At 43.4% G+C, this 23939-nt stretch overlaps 1 protein-coding gene across 2 annotated transcripts in view; it reads right to left on the minus strand.

The window, feature by feature from the left end:
* The window catches only part of Tulp4 (TUB like protein 4), a 187976-nt gene that overhangs the window by 34264 nt on the left and 129773 nt on the right, over positions 1 to 23939 (minus strand). For both annotated transcript variants that reach the window (XM_038339006.2, XM_038339007.2), the window contains exon 7: positions 4889 to 5055. In XM_038339006.2, coding sequence (XP_038194934.1) covers positions 4889 to 5055 — 167 coding nt within the window. The remainder of the gene's footprint in view (positions 1 to 4888; positions 5056 to 23939) is intronic.

The following is a 23939-nucleotide window of genomic DNA, read 5'->3' on the forward strand; positions in this document are numbered from 1 at the left end:
ACACGTCAGTGACAAACATCAAGATAAAAGGAACACATAAAGACAATTCCTTAAAATAGCCCCTAGGGTCAGCTAATCCTGGTTTCAGGTTCAAAGCAAAATGCAAGGCTGAAGATATTTATCTTGTACATTTATCCATGAGGCCGGATCACAGCTCCCCAACCAAAGATGATCATGCGTTTATTAGCTATAGATATAGGAACTCAAATCTGAGGATTTCTTCTAGAACATTTCAAGCTGTGCTTTTACAATGAGATGATTACACAGAGGGTGGACTACTGGAACCTTTCAGCAAGGCATGATCACTGACTCAGCAGACCAACACTCTGTGTGTGTGTGTGTGTGTGTGTGTGTGTGCGTGTGATCATTAACTTCTGCAACTACAAATTAGGGTAGAGGCTCTAGTAGCACCAGACTTTTATTTACTTAGCTGGTGGTGTTGAAGAGTCCTGTTGTGGAGGCAAACGATGACTGAACTAAATCCCCAGCCCTCAGGCTTCTTTTTAAAGACACCTGCTTACCTTTTACCTTTGCACCCTATCCCCAGCATAGCATTCCTAACTTGGTGCTTAAGTCACGAGATCCAGTCCTCTACTTGTACAACCTGACACACCTGCCTTCTTTCCTGCAGTTTCCATTCCTTTTTGATAGAGGAATGGATCTGCTAGCCCAGCAGTACAAGGACTGCAGAAGGCAGACTCCTGCCCTCTCTCCTCCTAGTTCTGCTTTCCATGGAACTATTTCTGTATAATGGCTGATTATATTCAGATATAAAGTTATCCTAAGCACGTATCTCTTTTCTTTATACCAGGAATTGACACTACTAATCCAGACTTTCAGCTAAATGTGAAGTTTCAACCGCCATCCATTTTAACAAAGGAAGCACATCTTCAGACCCCACCACAGTCACAGTAAGTACTCCTGTGAACTACCTCAGTCCTCTCAACTGTCACACAGGCACTCCTGGTCCTGTTAAAACCTGAGGACAGGGACTCAAGAGGGCTAGGCAATTAGTTCCAGCTAATAAATGGAAGAACTACAACTCTTGGCCCAACCCAATAAATGGTGCTTACTACAAGTGGCCACCTCTCCTAAGTACTGGTGTCCCAATACAACAGACAGTCTTAAGCATGTGTACTGCCTCACTCAGAAAATCAGCTATCTGTCCTTTTGTCGGCAATGGCACCCCATTCTCTCCCTAGTCCATTTAGGTCAAGGCTATTTTACTGAAGAAACAACAACAAAACATGTTTACAGAAGAGATGACAGGATAGGAGAGATAGGCTTCACAGACAGCATTGACAATGAGCTAGTTTTACATGGCAGGAAAGAATCCAGAGGCTGGGTGGGATACAAGCAAGAATACACCACCAAGGAGGATGAGCAGATGAACAGGGAAAAGCAGGACTTCTGCACAGTAAGGGAAGATGGTGTTGCTTCAAGCTGGGCATCAAAGGGAAAGTCAGAAAATGTGGCCCTTGGCTTGAAGAAAGTAAGATAGTAAAGTAATACATGCTGAAGACATTCCACACTATAAGAGTGTCAGGAAAAGAAGGTCATAAAGCTTTGGGCAGATTTAAAAGAGCATGTTATCTAGTAGATGTTAGGGATAGATTTCTTTGAACTGAGAAAGCCAAGCAAGACATTCTCTATCCAGGGAACAGAATGCTGGGCAGACATGTATTCAAAGATAAAATCATGAGATATGTCTCAAGCTGAATTTGCAAATATTCAATTAAGCACAGAAGTCTTATGAATTTAGAAATACTGAAAAACTTCCCATCTTCTCCTGCCTGCCTGCTATGCACATTTGAATGTGTCCTCAGATGCTGAATTAAGCCTCAAAGTTAAATGACATGGCTGTTATTTGGACGTAAGACCTTTGAGGGAGGGACCTGGGGTTAGAACTGGTCATGAAGTGAGGCTACAGGAAGGCACTGGTTTACTAGGAGGGTAAGGGACCCCAGCTGCTATGCTTGTTCTGTCTTGTGTGGTGCCCTCTGCCATATTTTGATGACGTCAAGGCCCTCACCAGATACTACACTGACCCTCCTAACTCCTCATACCAGGTACCAGTGTTTCTGACTCTAGGAAGGGGAAGGAAATGGCACCACTGGCTCTGCTTTAAAGCTCCTGGCTTCCATGTGGATTTCCTCTCAGTTTATTTTGCTCCCAAGGGCTCCTGTATTCTACTTCCATCTGTGCTTTTTATCTACCTCCCAGTCTTTCAGGGAGCCAGTCGGAAGCTGTCTCACGGCTCCTGCTACACTCTCTTCCCTGTGCATGTCTTCCCCTGACCACGCTGCCCCAACCTCAGTGTCCACCTTGACTGGGGTCTTGTATATTTCTTCTTTTTCTGCCGCAAGGTCTTATTAGTTGCTTATGAACAAACACGTCTGTTTCATGTTACCTCCCATTCCTTATCTTCTTTGCATACTTTGTCACTTTAAACAGTTAAAGTTCAAATATTTTACTGTACTTCAGAAAAAAAATATGGCTGCTCACTATCTCTGCTGTTGCAGCGACATCTCCAGTATCTAGAACACTTAACACTGAAAGAGATGGCTCCATAAACAGTGACTAAAAAAATATTTACAGCATAACTTCCCTCATAATGATAACACTCAACCTTACGACCTCCAAACCCAGTTTTGCCATGTATACATTCAACTGCTGTCCTGTAGGCTGACATACGTCCCTGAAATGGTTCTTTATGACATTTTATCTCCTTTGCATCTGAGGCTTGCTAACTGAAGGCCATATTTTACTCTCTAAGCATAGGGAGTTCTTTCTGTATTTACCCTCTCTTCACCATCAACTCCTTTGGCACTTAATCCAATTTCACTTCAGGAAGAGGAATCTCTACTTGAATCTCTTAGTCCCACTTCCTAATTATCTCCACCCACACATCTGGCTGGACTTAGAGCTGACAGTTTGACTTGGTTTCTGGGTGAAGCACTGACGGGTAGCACCCCAACCTTCAGAGGAGCCTCCCATCAGGGGTTCCTTGTCAGGATGAACGCTCTACACCTTTACAAACAGCCATGACAACTGTAGGGGTGTCATAGATTTCACAAGGCTTACTGAATGAGGTAAGACAGGGGAACCAGTTTCATGGAGGAATAATAGGTGGACGAATACGAGGAATGTGATGATGAAAGGCAGGATAAAGTAGAATGCAAAGAATAATCGTGTTACAGTGGCTTTATCTACTGAAAACCAACCCTAGATTCATTCTACTAGTGTTGCGGAAGCTCCTTCCGCTCATACTAGGGTTGTTCCGATGTAAGGGATGGCTGATAGGTTTGAAATTACTATGGATCCTCAAAATGATATCTGTCCTCATGGAAGTACGGAGCTGGAAAAATCCCCATGAAAAGCAAGTCTCACTAAGTATTCCTTTTACCATTGTTACCACGGCATCTGGAAAACAATTCTAATTCAAAATCTGGAGCATATATCTGTGATTATTATGTATCTTCTTTAACTGTTTCCAAGGTTTTGGATTTTGTCTCCTTGTTTAGCTCTTACACAGTGGTACTTAAAAGCTTATGACAGCCACATAGTAACCTCTCAAAATATAAGCTATATCCACAGATTAAGAAGTGAGCAAACATTCTACTCTGCTCACAAAGATGTAATAGCAACAGACATTTAAATCTTATAAATAAACAAAAAAGAAAGCTTGATTAAAAATGAACAAAAGACTTGAAAAGCTATCTATTTAAAGATGCACGAATCCCAGTGCGATACTCAGGACAGTGCCCAGCAGCACACAGAGAAACACAATGTATCCCAGTGTGACATAGGAACACGACTTCCAGATCATAGCAAACACTAGTGAGGATGTGGAGAAAGTGTGACTCTTAGAAAGGCAGGTGGGAAGGTCTAAACACGCAGCTGAATGGAAAACAGTGGTCATCAGAAAGTTAAAGGTGAACTTCTGGGTACATATACAAAGAACTTACAGAAAGGTCTCAGAGAGGTGTCTGTACAGCCATGTTCACAGCAGGCCACTCAGCAAGTCAACAGTCAGCAAGTGAGCTGGTATATGACTTCATACCAGCACTTGGAAGGCAGAGGCAGAAGGTCTGAATTCAAGAACAGCTTGGTCTACATATTGAGTTTTAGGCTACAAAGAGAAACTCTGTCTCAAACAAAACAAAACAATAGTCAAAGACATAAGAAACTGAAATGTCCATGGTTGTATAAATGGGCAAACAAAGTGTATTATATTCAAATAATGAAATCTACTTAGCCATAAAAATGTAGGCGGATTCACACTGTACACTGTAACACAGATGAACCCTGAGGGCAGTATGCTAAGTGACATAAGCTGGAGGAGAAAAAGAAGATCCATTCCCTACGATTCTATTTGCATGAGGCATAAGGAGGAAGATGAACTGCCAGAGTCCCTTTTGTGGAAACGGCTGCAGAACAAGCCATGGCTTTGTCTTAGACTGTTCTTTCTGATGAGCCTTTCCCTCACTCTTAGCAATGTCTATAATCCTGCAGTCTAACACAGCCCTCTGCGCTCCACCTTAGAGTCTGTCAATTCTATGGCTGCCTCTCATGTTTACAGGAGGTATACGCTAAGTCTGTTTCTCTTGTGTGCAGACCTACAACTCAGTCATCTCAGGGTTTCCTGCTAAGTGGCCAGAACAGAAACACATCCCTCTATTTCTCTCTCATTTGATTTCAAGATGGAATAAAGCATTTTGGTTAAATGGTAAAGAGTGTTTTCTTCCCTATTTCCCTGGTTCATAAGTCATGAATCAATTGAGAAAAAAAAAGATTAAAATAAAATTTGCCAAAGGTAACAACAATAACTGACTCCTGATTATTTACCAAAGATGGACTGTAGCAACAGGTATTTAAGTGTCCTCACCTGCACAAGTGTGTCCAGTGTGAAGATGTGCTCCCCTCTAACATTGTAGAACTTGACCATGGCACTCTTCAGCAGAGGACCATTGGGCAGTTCGCTGAGCTGAGGCTGCTGCTCCATCCCAGCAACTGCCAGTAAGTCTCCTTGTGTACACCACTGGGCCACCACCTCTGAAAAACCATACAAAAAGGCTGGTTAGTATGAGGACACAGACAGATGACTGTTTCTTCAGTAGCTTTAACCATAGAGATCCCAGACAAAGACAACAGCGGCTCTTCCTCTTTCTTTCATGGAGGAACATCTCTTATGAGAAGGTATTTATTTCCTGGCTAGGGATTGCTATGCCTCTGGAATGTAACTAATTCAGGGTGAATCAGATCTAAGAAAATTGACATGTTAAAGCCAGGTATGGCAGCACGTGCCTGTAATCCCAGCTACTTGGTAGGCTAAGGCAAAAGAGTCACAGGTGTAAGGCTGGCCCAGGCTACATAGCAAGATCTAATTATTAAAGTATGTATAGAGATATATACACAAAATATGTAAGATAAAAATAAACAAATACTGGCATGTGAATTATCTACCTCCAGTATCGTCATTACCACAATAAAATTGTGAACTTCTCCTATAAAGAAAGACCCAAGGCTAAGGTATGTTCTATTAGGGCTTTGCTACTGTGGTATCCTTCATGCCCACTGTCGACTAAAGAGTTTATTTACAAATTATCCAGTTAAAAATGAATCAAGGTAAACCCAAAATTTACTAGTTAATGTCAGGGCACCACTGGCCCTGTAATGTTCAGGCATTGTAATCACATGATGTAGGAGCTCTGGCTTTTATTAGACACTTATGATGATGTGAGAGCAGAGAAGAGAACAAAGGCATTCCTGCTAAGTGCCAGACAGCATTGGGAGAGAAAATCTTCATACTGGAGAAGAAATGCCCACCTACAAATGGCTAGTAAACACAGTAGCTTATTGTAATATGAGCAATTACTTATCTCTTGCTGAAAAAAGAAATAAGTAAACAAATTAATTAATTAACACCTATTAATAGTAATAAGATTCTCAGCTCTTTCCCTTTTCTCAGTTCCTTAAAACCACCATCTAGATACCTCTCTAAAATCTAGTTCCATTTTGTAGAGAGGCTGAACTAAATCATCGAAGGTGATCCACCATGACAACCACATAGTTCAGAACCCAGGGCTAGAGTTCAGTGCCGAACCTGTAACAGGTGACATGTGATCAAACCCCATGTGATTGATGAAAATGATTTTGATGGTAAATCAGTGCATTCTGTAGTCAGTGAACTTCTTTAATTTCCTGAAAAAGCTAAGAGAGCGTTCCTTGAGGCCAGTCAGCCTCCTAGGGCTTTCTCATTGAGTCAGCATGGAACAGAGCAGAAACAGGAAACAGGGCTAAGGTACACAGTTACAAACAGAACAGAAAAGGCTGTAAGCGCCTGAAAAAATACAACCATTAATAAACTGGATTTTTCATAAAAAGTCAAACCAGAAAACAAAAGGAATTTTAAAAATCAAGTAAATAGTGCACCCAGGCCGGTGGGAGGTCCCCTCCTTCATTTGACTGCCCGGAGCAAGGTAGGCCTTTGTCTGAGAGCTGCTTGGCCTGCAAGGGGACCTCACAGTCTGCAGAAGGATCCATCGTTCTTTGGGGTGAGTGAGGAGTGAGTGCCCGAACCGCGGCAGCTGCCCGGAGAGGGACCACCGACTCTCCACAACTCCCCCTGCCACCAGCACACTTCCTGCTCTTCCTGCAGGGGTTATTCTCCCCGGATACCGCCTCTCTCTCCCTGTCCCTTCCCAGCTTGCACCCAGAATCCTCCCGCCCTCCCCCTTCCTCATCCTCCCGTCTTTGGGGCCACAAAATCCCACAGCTCAGCCTGTTTGGGCTCTGGGGACCTGGAATTGAGTGCACCCAGGCCGGTGGGAGGTCCCCTCCTTCATTTGACTGCCCGGAGCAAGGTAGGCCTTTGTCTGAGAGCTGCTTGGCCTGCAAGGGGACCTGAAAGTCTGCAGGAGGATCCATCGTTCTTTGGGGTGAGTGAGGAGTGAGTGCCCGAACCGCGGCAGCTGCCCGGAGAGGGACCACCGACTCTCCACAACTCCCCCTGCCACCAGCACACTTCCTGCTCTTCCTGCAGGGGTTATTCTCCCCGGATACCGCCTCTCTCTCCCTGTCCCTTCCCAGCTTGCACCCAGAATCCTCCCCCCCTCCCCCTGCCTCATCCTCCCGTCTTTGGGGCCACAAAATCCCACAGCTCAGCCTGTTTGGGCTCTGGGGACCTGGAATTGAGTGCACCCAGGCCGGTGGGAGGTCCCCTCCTTCATTTGACTGCCCGGAGCAAGGTAGGCCTTTGTCTGAGAGCTGCTTGGCCTGCAAGGGGACCTGAAAGTCTGCAGGAGGATCCATCGTTCTTTGGGGTGAGTGAGGAGTGAGTGCCCGAACCGCGGCAGCTGCCCGGAGAGGGACCACCGACTCTCCACAACTCCCCCAGCCACCAGCACACTTCCTGCTCTTCCTGCAGGGGTTATTCTCCCGGACACCGCCTCTCTCTCCCTGTCCCTTCCCAGCTTGCACCCAGAATCCTCCCCCCCTCCCCCTTCCTCATCCTCCCGTCTTTGGGGCCACAAAATCCCACAGCTCAGCCTGTTTGGGCTCTGGGGACCTGGAATTGAGTGCACCCAGGCCGGTGGGAGGTCCCCTCCTTCATTTGACTGCCCGGAGCAAGGAGGATCCATCATTCTTTGGGGAGGATCCATCATTCTTTGGGGACACCAAACACCTCCGCGCTCCTTTTGAAGGAAGAGATGGGCAGGCGCCAATGCAGGAGCTCCTCCAACAACATGAAAGGCAACATGACATCACCACAAGCCAGACATCCCGAAACAACAAGAATTGAACACCCTACCCCAGAAGATATAGAAGAAACCGACATTAAACAGTACTTTATAAAAATAATAGAGGACCTTAAACAGGAGGTAAAAAACTGCCATAAAGAAATGGAGATGACAAACAAAAAGGTAGACGAAATAAATAAATCTCTCAAAGATACCCAAGAAAAACAAGAAAAACAAGAAAAAGCAATCAAACAGGTAAGGGAAACAGTACAAGACCTGATAAATGAAATGGAGGTATTGAAGAAAACACAATCTGAGGGACGACTGGAAATGGAAACTCTGAGTAAACGAACAGAAACTTCAGAGACAAGTATTTCCAACCGAATACAAGAGATGGAAGAAAGAATCTCGGACTCTGAAGATACTATAGAAGAAATAAACTCACAGATTAAAGAACTAAACAAATCTAACAAATTCTTAACACAAACATTCAGGAAATCTGGGACACCATGAAAAGACCAAACCTAAGAATAATTGGGGTAGAAGAAGGAGAAGAATTACAACTCAAAGGCCCAGAAAACATATTCAACAAAATTATAGAAGAAAACTTCCCCAACCTAAAGAAGGATGTTCCTATGAAGGTACAAGAAGCCTACAGAACACCAAATAGACTGGATCAAAAGAAAGCATCCCCACGCCATATAATAATCAAAACACAAAACATACAGAATAAAGAACAGATATTAAGAGCTGCAAAGGAAAAAGGTCAAGTAACATATAAAGGGAAACCTATCAGAATTACACCTGATTTCTCAGTGGAAACCATGAAAGCCAGAAGAGCTTGGATAGATGTGCTACAGACACTTAGGGAACATGGATGCAAGCCTAGACTATTATACCCAACAAAGCTTGCATTCACCATTGATGGAGAAAACAAGATATTCCAGGACAAAAACAGATTTAAACAATACGCAGCCACAAATCCAGCCTTGCAGAAAGTAATAGAAGGAAAATCACAAACCAAGGAGTCCAACAACGCCGACAATAACTCAGGCATCTAGCGACCCTTCACCAGCACAACTAGAAGAAGGGAAACACACAAACTCTACTACTAAAAATGACTGAAGTTAACAACCACTGGTCATTAATATCACTTAATATCAATGGACTCAATTCACCTATAAAAAGGCACAGGCTAAGAGACTGGATACGAAAACAGAATCCAACATTTTGCTGTTTACAAGAAACACACCTCAACCACAAAGACAGGCACCTACTCAGAGTAAAGGGTTGGGAAAAGGTTTATCAAGCAAATGGCCCTAAGAAACAAGCGGGTGTGGCCATACTAATTTCCAACAAAGTTGACTTCAAACTAAAATCAATCAGAAGAGATGGAAAGGGACACTTTATACTCATAACAGGAAAAATCCTTCAGAATGAAGTCTCAATCCTGAATATCTATGCCCCTAATATAAAAGCTCCCACTTATGTAAAAGAAACACTTCTAGAACTCAAGGCAGCCATCAAACCAAACACACTAATAGTTGGAGACTTCAACACTCCTCTCTCACCAATGGACAGGTCAATCAGACAGAAACCTAACAGAGAATTGAAAGACTTAATGGAGGTAATGAACCAAATGGACTTAACAGACATCTATAGAACATTCCACCCAAATAGGAAAGAATATACCTTCTTCTCTGCGGCTCATGGAACCTTTTCGAAAATTGACCATATACTTGGTAACAAAGCAAACTTCCACAGTTACAAAAAAATATTAGTAACCACCTGTGTCTTATCGGATCACCATGGATTAAAATTAGAATTCAACAACAATGCTACCCCCAGAAGGCCCACAAACTCATGGAAACTGAACAGTCAACTACTGACCCACACCTGGGTCAAGGAAGAAATAAAGAAAGAAATTAAAGTCTTTCTTGAATTTAATGAAAACAAAGACACAACATACTCAAACCTATGGGACACAATGAAAGCAGTGCTAAGAGGAAAGTTCATAGCACTAAGTGCCCACTTAAAGAAAACGGAGAAAGCACTCATTGGTGACTTAACAGCACACCTGAAAGCTCTGGAAAAAAAGAAGCAGACTCACCTAGGAGAAGTAGAAGACTGGAAATAATCAAACTGAGGGCAGAAATCAACAAAATAGAAACACAGAAAACAATCCAAAGAATCAATGAAACAAGAAGCTGGTTCTTGGAGAAAATCAACAAGATTGACAAACCCTTAGCCAAACTAATCAAACGGCAGAGGGAGAACACGCAAATTAACAAGATCAGAAATGAAAAGGGGGACATAACCACAGACACAGAGGAAATTCAGAAAATCATTAGATCTTACTACAAAAGCCTGTATGCCACAAAATTGGAAAATGTAAAAGAAATGGACAGTTTTTTAGATAAATACCATATACCAAAGTTAAACCAGGACCAGGTAAATGCTCTAAATCGTCCTGTTAGTCGCGAAGAATTAGAAACTGTTATCAGAAACCTCCCTACCAAAAAGAGCCCAGGACCAGATGGTTTCAATGCGGAATTCTACCAGAACTTCCAAGAAGACCTAATACCTATACTCCTTAAGGTATTTCATAATATAGAAACACAAGAGTCACTGCCAAATTCCTTCTATGAAGCTACAGTTACCCTGATACCTAAACCACACAAAGACTCAACCAAGAAAGAGAATTACAGGCCAATCTCACTCATGAACATGGACGCAAAAATTCTCAATAAAATACTGGCAAACCGAATCCAAGAACACATTAGAAAAATTATCCATTACGATCAAGTAGGCTTCATCCCAGAGATGCAGGGCTGGTTCAACATACGAAAATCTATTAATGTAATCCATCATATAAACAAACTGAAGGAAAAAAACCATATGGTCATCTCATTAGATGCTGAAAAAGCATTTGACAAAATTCAGCACCCTTTTATGATAAAGGTCTTGGAGAGATTAGGGATACAAGGGTCATTCCTAAATATAATAAAAGCTATTTACAGCAAGCCGACAGCTAACATCAAATTAAACGGAGAGAAACTCAAGGCTATCCCACTAAATTCAGGAACACGACAAGGCTGTCCACTCTCTCCTTATCTCTTCAATATAGTGCTTGAAGTTCTAGCAATAGCAATAAGACAACATAAGGGAATCAAGGGGATTCAATTTGGAAAGGAAGAAGTTAAACTTTCATTATTTGCAGATGATATGATAGTATACATAAGCGACCCCAAAAACTCCACCAAAGAACTCCTACAGCTGATAAACTCCTTCAGTAACGTGGCAGGATACAAGATCAACTCCAAAAAATCAGTCGCCCTCCTATACACAAAGGATAAGGAAGCAGAGAGGGAAATCAGAGAAGTATCACCTTTCACAATAGCCACAAATAGCATAAGATATCTGGGAGTATCGCTAACCAAGGAAGTGAAGGATTTATTTGACAAGAACTTTAAGTCTTTGAAGAAAGAAATTGAAGAGGATACCAGAAAATGGAAGGATCTCCCCTGCTCGTGGATTGGGAGGATCAACATAGTAAAAATGGCAATTCTACCAAAAGCAATCTATAGATTCAATGCAATCCCAATCAAGGTCCCATTAAAATTCTTCACAGAGATTGAGAAGACAATAATCAACTTTATATGGAAAAACAAGAAACCCAGGATAGCCAAAAAAATCTTATACAATAAAGGTACTTCTGGAGGCATTACCATCCCTGACTTCAAACTCTATTACAGAGCTACAGTATTGAAAACGGCTTGGTATTGGCATAAGAACAGAGAAGTTGACCAATGGAATCGTATAGAAGACCCGGATCTTAAACCACAAACCTATGAACACCTGATTTTTGATAAAGGAGCCAAAAGTACACAATGGAAGAAAGAGGGCATCTTCAACAAATGGTGCTGGCATAACTGGATGTCAACCTGTAGAAGAATGAAAGTAGATCCATATCTATCACCATGCACAAAACTCAAGTCCAAATGGATTAAAGACCTCAATATTAATTTGAACACATTGAGCTTGATAGAGGAGAAAGTGGGAAGTACTCTACAGCAAATGGGCACAGGGAACCGTTTCCTATGCATAACCCCAGCTGCACAGACTTTAAGGGCAACATTGAATAAATGGGACCTCCTGAAGTTGAGCAGCTTCTGTAAAGCAAAGGACATTGTCACTAAGACACAAAGGCAGCCTACTGACTGGGAAAAGATCTTCACCAACCCTGCAACTGACAAAGGTCTGATCTCTAAAATATATAAGGAACTCAAGAGACTAGACGGTAAAATGCCAATTAACCCAATTAAAAAATGGGGCACTGAACTGAACAGAGAATTCTCAACAGAAGAAGTTCGAATGGCCAAAAGACACTTAAGGTCATGCTCAACCTCCCTAGCTATCAGGGAAATGCAAATCAAAACAACTTTGAGATATCATCTTACACCTGTCAGATTGGCTAAAATCCAAAACACCAATAATAACCTTTGCTGGAGAGGTTGTGGGGTAAGGGGCACACTCATCCATTGCTGGTGGGAATGCAAACTTGTGCAACCACTTTGGAAAGCAGTGTGGCGGTTTCTCAGGAAATTCGGGATCAACCTACCCCAGGACCCAGCAATTCCACTATTGGGAATCTACCCAAGAGATGCCCAATCATACAACAAAAGCATATGCTCATCTATGTTCATAGCAGCATTATTTGTAATAGCCAGATCCTGGAGACAGCCTAGATGCCCTTCAGTGGAAGAATGGATGAAGAAACTGTGGAATATATACATGCTAGAATACTACTCAGCGGTAAAAAAACAATGACATCTTGAATTTTGCAGGCAAATGGATGGAAATAGAAAACACTATTCTGAGTGAGGTAACCCAGACCCATAAAGATGAACATGGGATGTACTCACTCATATTCGGTTTCTAGCCATGATTAAAGGACATCGAGCCTATAAGTTTGGGATCCTTGAGAAGATAATAAGAAGGTGAACTCCCAAAAAAGATATAGTAATCCTCCTGGATATTGGAAGTAGACACGATCGCCAGGCAAAATTGGGAACTTGAGGGTTGGGCAAGACTGGGCCAAGGGAAGATGGGGAGAGAAAAGTGTGAAGGGGAGAGCGGGGGGAGCTCGGAGGAATGGGGTGCTTGGGATATAGGAAGGGTGGATATGAGAGCAGGGAAGCATATATCTGAATTTAAGGAGCTACCTGAGGGTTGTCAAGAGACTTGACCCTAGAGGGGTTCCCAGGTTTCCAGGGAGACGCCCCCAGTTAGTTCCTTGGGCAGCTGAGGAGAGGGAGCCTGAAAAGGCCAGTTCCTATAGCCATACTGATGAATTTCTTGCATATCACCATAGAACCTCCACCTGACGTTAGATGAAGAAAATGACAGAGCCCCACCTTGGAGCACCGGACTGAGCTCCCAAGGTCCTGATGAGGAGCAGAAGGAGAGAGAACATGAGAAAGAAAGTCAGGACCGTGAGGGAACCTCCAGCTGGCGACAGATGGGGAAGGTGACTGAGCCCCACATTGGAGCACTGGACTGAGCTCCCAAGGTCCCGATGAGGAGCAGAAGGAGCGAGAACATGAGGGAGAAAGTCAGGAACGAGAGGGGTGCGTTCACTCATGGAGACGGTGGGACAGAACTAATGGGAGATCACCAACTCCAGTTGGAATGGGACTGATGGATCATGCGACCAAACCCGTCTCTCTGAGTGTGGCCAACAGCGGGGGCTGACTGAGAAGCAAAGGACAATGGCTCTGGGCTCTGATTGTTCTTCATGGACGGGCTCTGTGGGAGCCTTCTCAGCTTGGTCGATCACCTTCCTGGACCTGGGGGGAGTTGGGAGGACCTTGGTCTTAGCATAGAGTGGGGAACCCCGATGGCTCCTTGGCCTTGAGAGGGAGGGAGGGGAGGTATGGGTGGAGGGGAGGGGAGGGAAGGGGGAGAAGGAGGGGAGAGAAAGGGGAGAAGGAGGGGAGGGAGGGGGGAGGAGGAGGGAAGGAGATGGAAATTTTTAAATATAAAAAAAAATAAACCATGAGAAAAAAAAATCAAGTAAATATACCAATTAACAAGATTTTCAGTACAACAGAAGAGGGAGACTTAAAAGACACTTCCATCTGACGCCAGACTGTGTGATGCCCATTTAGAGCTATAGGGGAACAGAGCTAGCAGGAGAAAACTAAGCTGAATGCTGGGAGAGAGAAGGCAGAGTCATAGAGAAGCCATGGAGTCTCCACCAGAGACAGACATGCTAAAACTTTGCTGGTAGGCCATGACCTCGTGGTGATGTCAGATTTATGAAGACGGGTTAAATTAAGAGGTAAGAGTTAGCCGGGTGGTGGAGGTGCACGCCTTTAATCCCAGCACTCGGGAGGCAGAGGCAGGTGGATCTCTGTTGAGTTTGAGGCAAGCCTGGTCTACAAAAGCTAGTTCCAGGACAGGCACAAAAGCTACAGAGAAACCCTGTCTCAAAAAACAAAACAAAACAAAACAAACAAACAAACAAACAAAAAGAGTTAGCCAATAAGAAGTTAGAGCTAATGGGCCAAGCAGTGTTTTAAATAATATAGTTTCCGTGTGATTACTTTGGCTCTGGGCGGCCAGGATGAACAAGCAGCTCCTTCCTTGCGACAAATTGGTGCCCAAGCCGAAATAAAATCCATTTAAAACCTGAGAAAGCTTGAAAAGGAATTCCAGACTCACACAAAAACAGAGTTTAGCAGTTTCTTGGTAGCCACATTTTTTTTTCTAGATGGGTTTGCAGTGAGCAAGGTACTGTGTGTAAAAACTGTGTGGCCTCTTTAAAAAATAAACAAAAAAAAAAACCCCCAAAACAAAAACAGGGGCTTTCTGGTTCACCAGCACAAACACCTCTGACTCTTTTCAGAGGTCTGGCTATGGAGCATTTGAATGGGGTCACAAATAGGGTTTGTGACCAGAGTGCTACAACTTGCTTAATGACAACATAGAATGGCTATGTGCCTAAAAATGGGGCTGTGAGCATGGCTCTCAGAGGCAGCAAACAGTTCCACCATGTTGGACTGGGTGAAGCAAGCAGGAAGTACCATATTTCCCCTAGCAATGGTGCAGCTTAAGTTTTAAGAAGGACTTAGCATTTTAAGAAGTGCTCCTGGACAGTAAAGAATTACAGATACACAATAGGACAGATTCAGACATAAAGGACCTTTAAATGGGTGACAGTGTTGGGATAAATGTACGCAGGCTTCAGAGAGAGAAGAAAAAGAATATAGACAGTTATAAAAAGAAGTGGTTTTTTTTTAAAAGGTAAAGTCTTTAAAGAGACAGAGTACAGACAGTCATAGATTAAAAGAAGTAAAGAACAATAAGCCATGTAAAGATGGACTATACACAGAGTGTCTGGATTATTTATAATATTGTGTTTCCTTTGGATTTTTTGACTGTGAAGGAGCTAACAACAGAGAGACATTTCATTGTATGGGCTACTAAGCTAAACCAGCATGTGTATTTTAAAGGTATCTTGAATTCAAAATAAGGGTCTATCTAAGGATATGTTGCATTGGAAGAGAGGTTCTTCTTTTTTGTTTCTACAGAGGATGAGAACCTGTGAATTCATTCCAGGCTAATGTGGTTTGATGGACCAAGATGCCCTAAAAGGTTGCTGTGAACAGCCCCCAAAAGTGACCCTAGTCATCCAACTGCTGACTGAGAAGAACCTAGCACACAGGATACACCATGAAAGACCTGATTAACAGCACCCCCAGTCAGCAGGAAAAAGTCTAGAAAACTATGCCCAAATTCCCAAATACTGTTTATAAATATCTGTTTACATTTGAAGGATGATATGCCATAGAGATTTGCATGAGTATGAATCTTGGTCAATTTTGTTATACTGTATATGCGTGTGTGTATTTCTGCTCTTGATTAAGGTATTGTGATTGTGTAGTTCATTTTTAAATGTAATGTATAATTAAGAAATATAGGTAAATAGATAATCACCTACAATAGTCAACCATGTGGTCATGCTAGTTAGATTTTCTAAATGGACAGATATGTATTTCAGATGAACAAGCATTCTTCAAACCTTTCAAAGACTACAGAATATGGCATTTAAAATGTTTTAAGAGCTTAAGACTTTTCATGACAGTGAGACATTTGTTTCTGGCAGCACCAAGCTACTTCAAGAAGGTGATGGGTGTCAAAGAGGTTCCTTATGGTGTTTGTTACCCATTTGGGCAAGAAACTGCTCTTGCCTGAACTGCTTGATGAACTGGACATGAAGAACCCGCAGAGAAACAGACTGCCAAACTTGCCTAAAGGTGAGATTATCCTTCGGGGTTCCTGCTTCATGAAAGAGTCAGCTAGACATTCTGCAGGATACAAAAGAAAGTGACTAATAGACTGTCAATATAGGTGGACCTGTCTTTGAAATTTCCTGCTTTATGGAAAAGTCTCCTGGATACTATGGACCTGCAGGCTGAAGATGGATGCCCCAGTGGTACAGAAGAACTTTGGGTGACTGTCCAGGCCGTGAGATGTTTCTGTCAATTCAAGAGTTTTGGCAGTTGCTTACAATGTACTTCCTGTTTACTTAGGTAATATTATATTCTCCTTGAGTCTTTGATGGAGTTGAAGAATAGATGATAGTAATAATATATTTTCCTTAGTTATTATAAAAGATAAAATAGATATAACTGTAATTCTTGCTTGATAACTGTTTTTATGTAATTTTACAACGTTAAAGTTAAAACCTTCCTTTTTATTTAAACAGAAAAGGGGAGGTGATGTAGGATTTCCCTCTGTATGCTATGATTACCACTAATATGGAAAAACAAGAAACCCAGGATAGCCAAAAAAATCTTATACAATAAAGGTTCTTCTGGAGGCATTACCATCCCTGACTTCAAACTCTATTACAAAGCTACAGTATTGAAAACAGCTTGGTATTGGCATAAAAACAGAGAAGTTGACCAATGGAATCGTATAGAAGACCCGGATCTTAAACCACAAACCTATGAACACCTGATTTTTGATAAAGGAGCCAAAAGTACACAATGGAAGAAAGAGGGCATCTTCAACAAATGGTGCTGGCATAACTGGATGTCAACCTGTAGAAGAATGAAAGTAGATCTATATCTATCACCATGCACAAAACTCAAGTCCAAATGGATTAAAGACCTCAATATTAATTTGAACACATTGAGCTTGATAGAGGAGAAAGTGGGAAGTACTCTACAACAAATGGGCACAGGGAACCGTTTCCTACGCATAACCCCAGCTGCACAGACTTTAAGGGCAACATTGAATAAATGGGACCTCCTGAAGTTGAGCAGCTTCTGTAAAGCAAAGGACATTGTCACTAAGACACAAAGGCAGCCTACTGACTGAGAAAAGATCTTCACCAACCCTGCAACTGACAAAGGTCTGATCTCTAAAATATATAAGGAACTCAAGAGACTAGACGGTAAAATGCCAATTAACCCAATTAAAAAATGGGGCGCTGAACTGAACAGAGAATTCTCAACAGAAGAAGTTCGAATGGCCAAAAGACACTTAAGGTCATGCTCAACCTCCCTAGCTATCAGGGAAATGCAAATCAAAACAACTTTGAGATATCATCTTACACCTGTCAGATTGGCTAAAATCCAAAACACCAATAATAACCTTTGCTGGAGAGGTTGTGGGGTAAGGGGTACACTCATCCATTGCTGGTGGGAATGCAAACTTGTGCAACCACTTTGGAAAGCAGTGTGGCGGTTTCTCAGGAAATTCGGGATCAACCTACCCCTGGACCCAGCAATTCCACTATTGGGAATCTACCCAAGAGATGCCCAATCATACAACAAAAGCATATGCTCATCTATGTTCATAGCAGCATTATTTGTAATAGCCAGATCCTGGAAACAACCTAGATGCCCTTCAGTGGAAGAATGGATGAAGAAACTGTGGAATATATACATGCTAGAATACTACTCAGCGGTAAAAAACAATGACATCTTGAATTTTGCAGGCAAATGGATGGAAATAGAAAACATGATTCTGAGTGAGGTAACCCAGGCCCAAAAAGATGAACATGTGATGTACTCACTCATAATCGGTTTCTAGCCATAATTAAAGGACATCGAGCCTATAAATTTGGGATCCTTGAGAAGATAATAAGAAGGTGAACTCCCAAAAAAAGATATAGTAATCCTCCTGGATATTGGAAGTAGACACGATCGCCAGGCAAAATTGGGAACTTGAGGGTTGGGCAAGACTGGGCCAAGGGAAGATGGGGAGAGAAAAGTGTGAAGGGGAGAACGGGGGGGAGCTCGGAGGAATGGGGTGCTTGGGATATAGGAAGGGTGGATATGGGAGCAGGGAAGCATATATCTTAATTTAAGGAGCTACCTGAGGGTTGTCAAGAGACTTGACCCTAGAGGGGTTCCCAGGTTTCCAGGGAGACGCCCCCAGTTAGTTCCTTGGGCAGCTGAGGAGAGGGAGCCTGAAAAGGCCAGTTCCTATAGCCATACTGATGAATTTCTTGCATATCACCATAGAACCTCCACCTGACGATAGATGAAGAAAATGACAGAGCCCCACATTGGAGCACCGGACTGAGCTCCCAAGGTCCTGATGAGGAGCAGAAGGAGAGAGAACATGAGAAAGAAAGTCAGGACCGTGAGGGAACCTCCAGCTGGCGACAGATGGGGAAGGTGACTGAGCCCCACATTGGAGCACTGGACTGAGCTCCCAAGGTCCTGATGAGGAACAGAAGGAGCGAGAACATGAGAGAGAAAGTCAGGAACGAGAGGGGTGCGTTCACTCATGGAGACGGTGGGACAGAACTAATGGGAGATCACCAACTCCAATTGGAATGGGACTGATGGATCATGCGACCAAACCCGTCTCTCTGAATGTGGCCAACAGCGGGGGCTGACTGAGAAGCAAAGGACAATGGCTCTGGGCTCTGATTCTTCTGCATGGATGGGCTCTGTGGGAGCCTTCTCAGTTTGGTCGATCACCTTCCTGGACCTGGGGGGAGTTGGGAGGTCCTTGGTCTTAGCATAGAGTGGGGAACCCTGATGGCTCCTTGGCCTTGAGAGGGAGGGAGGGGAGGTATGGGTGGAGGGGAGGGGAGGGAAGGGGGAGAAGGAGGGGAGGGAAGGGGGAGGAGGAGCGGAGGGAGGGGGGAGGAGGAGGGAAGGAGATGGAAATTTTTAAATATAAAAAAAATAAACCATGAGAAAAAAATATATATAGCTTAGGGGCTATAGCAGAGCTATAGGGGAACAGAGCTACGCGGGGAAAACTAAGCTGAATGCTGGGAGAGAGAAGGTGGAGTGAGAGAGAAGCCATGGAGCCTCCACAAGAGACAGACACGCTGAAATATTGCCGGTAGGACACGACCTCATGGTGATGCACAGATTAACAGAGATGGGTTAAATTAAGAGGTAAGAGTTAGCCAATAATAAACTAAAGCTAATGAGCCAATCAGTGTTTTAAATAATATAATTTCTGTGTGATTATTTTGGTTCTGGATGGCTGGGACAAACAAGCGGCCCCCTCCTTGCAACAGACCTTCTCTGGATAGTAGCATACATCACATAAAGAAACCAGAGAAAATCGTAGTAAAGTAGCAACGAGATTCTAGTCCGTGATAGCTGAGACAGGGAAGAAATAAAGATGGCAGTATTTCCAAGACTCCTCATCTGACTCAACCTGCTCAGTGGGTGAATGAATAAATCTACCCCCTTCCTTTTATTGTTTTTCTTTTTGGATATAAAGTGGTGTAGAAGGAAACGGCGGGGCTGTGTCCTGTCACCCAGCTAGCTTTACCCAAAATAATTACACAGAAACTGTGTTCTTTTAAACACTGCCTGGCCCATTAGATTCAGCCTCTTATTGGCTAATTCTCACATCTTCCTTTAACCCATATTTAGTAATCTGTGTAGCACCACGAGATATGGCTTACCAGGAGAGATCTTAACCTGCATCCATCTCGGAGAGGAGAAGCATGGAGACTCACTATGGCAACTGCCTGAAGCGTCTCCCCACTCCTGCTACCCAGCATTCTGTTCTGTCTACTCCGCCTACCTAATTTTCTGTTCTCTTAAAGGGCCAAGGCAGTTTTCTTTATTAATTAACCAATGAAAGTAACATAGACAGATAACTCTCCTCCATCAAAGTGGATGTAAAGAGGAGAAAACAAGCTGTTGCCTCTGCATCACTAGATGCACAATGGCTTCAGACTGCTCAGAGCCAAGGCAAGCACAAGCTGAGAACTTATGGGGTCTGTGTGCTAGAGGTGGGAATGAGGCTGTCTCTACCACCACAACCCAAGGATATCTTTCATGCAGGTGCAGAGTCAGACTGAGAGCTGTCATCTGCAAAGGTAAGATCTTCTCTTCAAAAGCACACACTCTGTAGGAACAGTCACTTCATGTACTGGCAAGGACATATCTGCAACACCAAGGGATGCAACACAAAGTGTTGGCTTCTCAGAGACGTAGCAGGGTCAATTGTGTACCACTGATGTGGGATTCCCACAACACTCCACAGTGTACTCAGTTACTTCATGAAGTCCTGACAACTGAAAATAAAAAACCCTGGAATTTTCTACTGTAACCAAGTTACTAAGATCTCTGCACGGGTAGAGTTCCTGGGACTGAAATTTGAAACAGTCATAAACTGGTGGGGAAACGCGGATAAAAGTATTTTTTTTTTTTGATTGCTAGCTGAAGAGAAAGATACAGACGCCTAGGTGTGACTGGGACATAACATTTCTTATTAAAGATGTATTATTTATTTTCATTTTATGTACATTGGTGTTTGCCTGCATGTACGTTTGTTTGAGGGTGTCAGATCTTGGAGTTATAGACAGTTGTCAGCTACTGTGTGGGTGCTGGGAATGGAACCCGGGTCGTCTGGAAGTGAAGTCAGTGCTCTTAACCATCGAGTGATCTCTCCAGACCCCAAAAGTCTTTTTTATTCTTCAAGACAGGATTTCTCTGTGTAGCCCAGTTTCAGGCTGTCCTGAAACTCTCTCTGTAAGTCAAGCTGTCCTCGAACTCATAGAGATACACTTGCCTCGGCCTCCTGAGTGCTGGGATTAAAGGAGTGCACTACCATGTCCAGCTTAAGATTTTTAAATATATATAAATTATGCTTGAATCACTTTGAAAAATAATCTCCAATGCTTCTTCCCAAGATCGTTCATTTTTTTCCTGAATCTTGAGGACACTGTTTACAACACCAGTAGAAGCAGCCAGTAAGTGCTTACAGGAGCCCCCTTCTCCTTTTGCTGCAGCTCCTGGCATGTAGGGCCTGGTAGTGGCAAGTGTCCCCATGCCTCACCTACTTTTCTCAATGACTTCAGGGTCTGGGCATTTGAGCATCCTAAACATCTTACACAAAGAAAGACAGCAGATTTGTACAATTCACCTTGTCCTGGCTAGCTTTAACTGTCAACTTGACAGTTATCAGAGCAGGAATCTAGCTTATGGGACTGTCTGTAGGGATTACCCTATCTATTACTTAAGTGGAAGGGTCCAGCCTACTGTAGAAGGTACCATTTCCTGGGCAGGAGGTCCTGGGCTCTTTTGGAAGCTGGTTGAGTGTAAGTCTGTCTTCAAACCAACGAACAGCATTCCCCTAGGTTTCCTGCTTCAAGTGCCTGCTTGAGTTCCTGTCCTGACTTTCCTCTGTGATGAACTGTGACCCACAAATACAATTCAGCAAACTTAGGTGTGGTGGTACATGCTTGGTATCTCATTGCTAGAGAGGTGGTAGAAATAGGTGACTTTCTAGGGAGCACTTGGCCAGTGAGCAGCCAATCTCAGAGAAAGCAGGTGGTATTTCAGAGGGATGATACCCCAGGTTATTCTCTGGCCTCCAGACAAGGATACACGCATACACATGCACCGCTCCTCCAGGTAACAGAGTAAGGACTGGAGAGCAAAGCACGTGCTACATGGGGATGGAGGTAAGACATCCACATGGGCCAAAGCACAGCAGTCACAGCGTGCACTGAGTGACACCAACCATCTCAAAAACTGCTTGGTTCTCAGAGAACTCAGTGAATTCATAAAGGGCAATTCTGTGCCTGGAGAGATGGCCCAGTCATTAAGAGCACTTGGTGTTGAGGGAGGGGCTATCTTCAAAATGAAAAAACTATGCATGTGGAATGGTGGGGGGGGTTATGGGAAGGGGGACGGGAACGGGACACCACCCACAACAGGATACTACAATGGCACCCTTTGTCTTTTGCTCCCAGATACAAATGTGAAGAGATAGAATGTGAAGGGTCTCTGAGATTTACCACCTAGAGATGAGCTGCCACTGCCTGTGTCAGGACACCTGAGCTCAAGGAAAAGAAAAATCACACCAAAAGCCCATCTCTTACTCTTCGTGTGCAGAGTAGAAGACCGAGATAAATTACTCAGACAAGTTGGCCCCCAGTGGGACTCCCTAAGCAATAGCTGCACAGAGAAAACAGGCACCCAGTTCTGAAGTCCCCAGAGTTTACAGCACAAAACCAGGGCAGGAGCTGCAGAAGGGGGCTGTTCATGGAGGATAAATGCTGATTGCCCAGTAGCCAGACAGGGTATAGGCGGGACAACCAGTCAGGAAGTAGAGGCGGGTCAATGAGAACAGGAGAATTCTGGAAGAAGGAACTCCTAGTTGGCAGTATGGCCCCAGCCACAGAAGCAGCAACATGTGACTGCCCCACTAAATAAGGTACTGAGCCACGTGGCTAACACAGATAAGAATAATGGGTTAATATAAGTTATAAAAGTTAATAAAAAGCCCGAGCTAATGGGTCAATCAGTTTATGTTAATATAGACCTCTGTATGATTCCTTTTTGGGCTTAACGATTGCGGGAACCAGGCAGGACAGAAAACTTAGTCAGCAGTATGGAACTGTAAGAGCTGAACGTCACATGAGCTAGCAGCGCTGGTGATGAAGAGCATCACAAGTCTCCTTTTTCCCCTGGACAAGTTGTCTGAGACACTATAGAAAGACCACAGGGATCAGAGACCTTAGGTCTTCATGAGACCCAGAGGGCACAAGACTTTTACCAAAGAACCTGGGTCACATCATCTTTAGTCTTGAACTGCAAATCTGAGCAGTCTCAGTATCTCTGTTCACCAATTTTTCTCACGGTCTTTTTATAAAGCCATGACTAGGCATCACTGATCTCAGAGTGCTTGCTTCTTCCCACTATTTACCAATGCAAACTGTAAGATAATTGTGTTAGTTTGAAGGCGTAAGTCACAAACAATCCCACACCAGTTTGGAATTATGATTAATAGAATGGTTATTTATTTGAAGGGGAAAAACTTACAGATCACTGTTCCAGACAACAGCCCTCTGCGCAATCAGGAAGGGAGCCTAGTCGCCGGAAGCGGAGCCAGAAGCCAGAGAGCGAGTGGAGGGAAGTGGCTGCGGTTTTAAAGAGAGAGACCACGCCCCAATGGGCTGATATCTCAGCGGCTACTGGCTGAAGGAGCTGAAGGAGCTCCCGCAACACCAGTTAGGTTTGTATTGCTCTGAAGAGACACCATGACCACGGCAACTCTTATAAAGGAAAACATTTAAGGGGTGAATTACATTTTCAGAGCTTTAGTCCATTATCATGATGGTGTATGTGACATGGTGGCATGCACGCAGGCATGGTGCTTGAGAAGTAGCTGAGAGTCCAACATCTTGACCCACAGGCAACAGGAAGAGGTCTGAGACACTTGGCATGGCTTAAGCATATGAGAGACCTCAAAGCCCACCTCTACAGTGACACAATTCCTTTAACAAGGCCACACCTACTCTAACAAAGCCATACCTCTTCATAGAGCCACTCCCTATGAGCTTATGGAGGCCAAATTCATTCAAACTACCTCAAAAAATAAAATTTAAAAACAAGAACGACTTATAGTTACCACATGTAAGGCAGAATCTAAGCCATTTGGGTATCAGATCAGAAACAAATATTCTGACACCAAGGCAGAAAAGTTTTTACTTTTATACAGTAACTAGAGGATAATACGAGCTCAGGGAATCTAACTCTGCAACTGGAGAGACGGCATAGCACAGACGTTCACAGCCATCCCAGTTACAACACCATAAATAACTCACACATTTCAAATTAGATTTCATTTCTCATAGGTAATGACTAAAACGGTAAATTTATAGAAAACAATAAACTTAAAAACACAGTA

This window comes from Arvicola amphibius, chromosome 8, assembly GCF_903992535.2.
Source record: "Arvicola amphibius chromosome 8, mArvAmp1.2, whole genome shotgun sequence".
Taxonomy (NCBI): Eukaryota; Metazoa; Chordata; class Mammalia; order Rodentia; family Cricetidae; genus Arvicola; species Arvicola amphibius.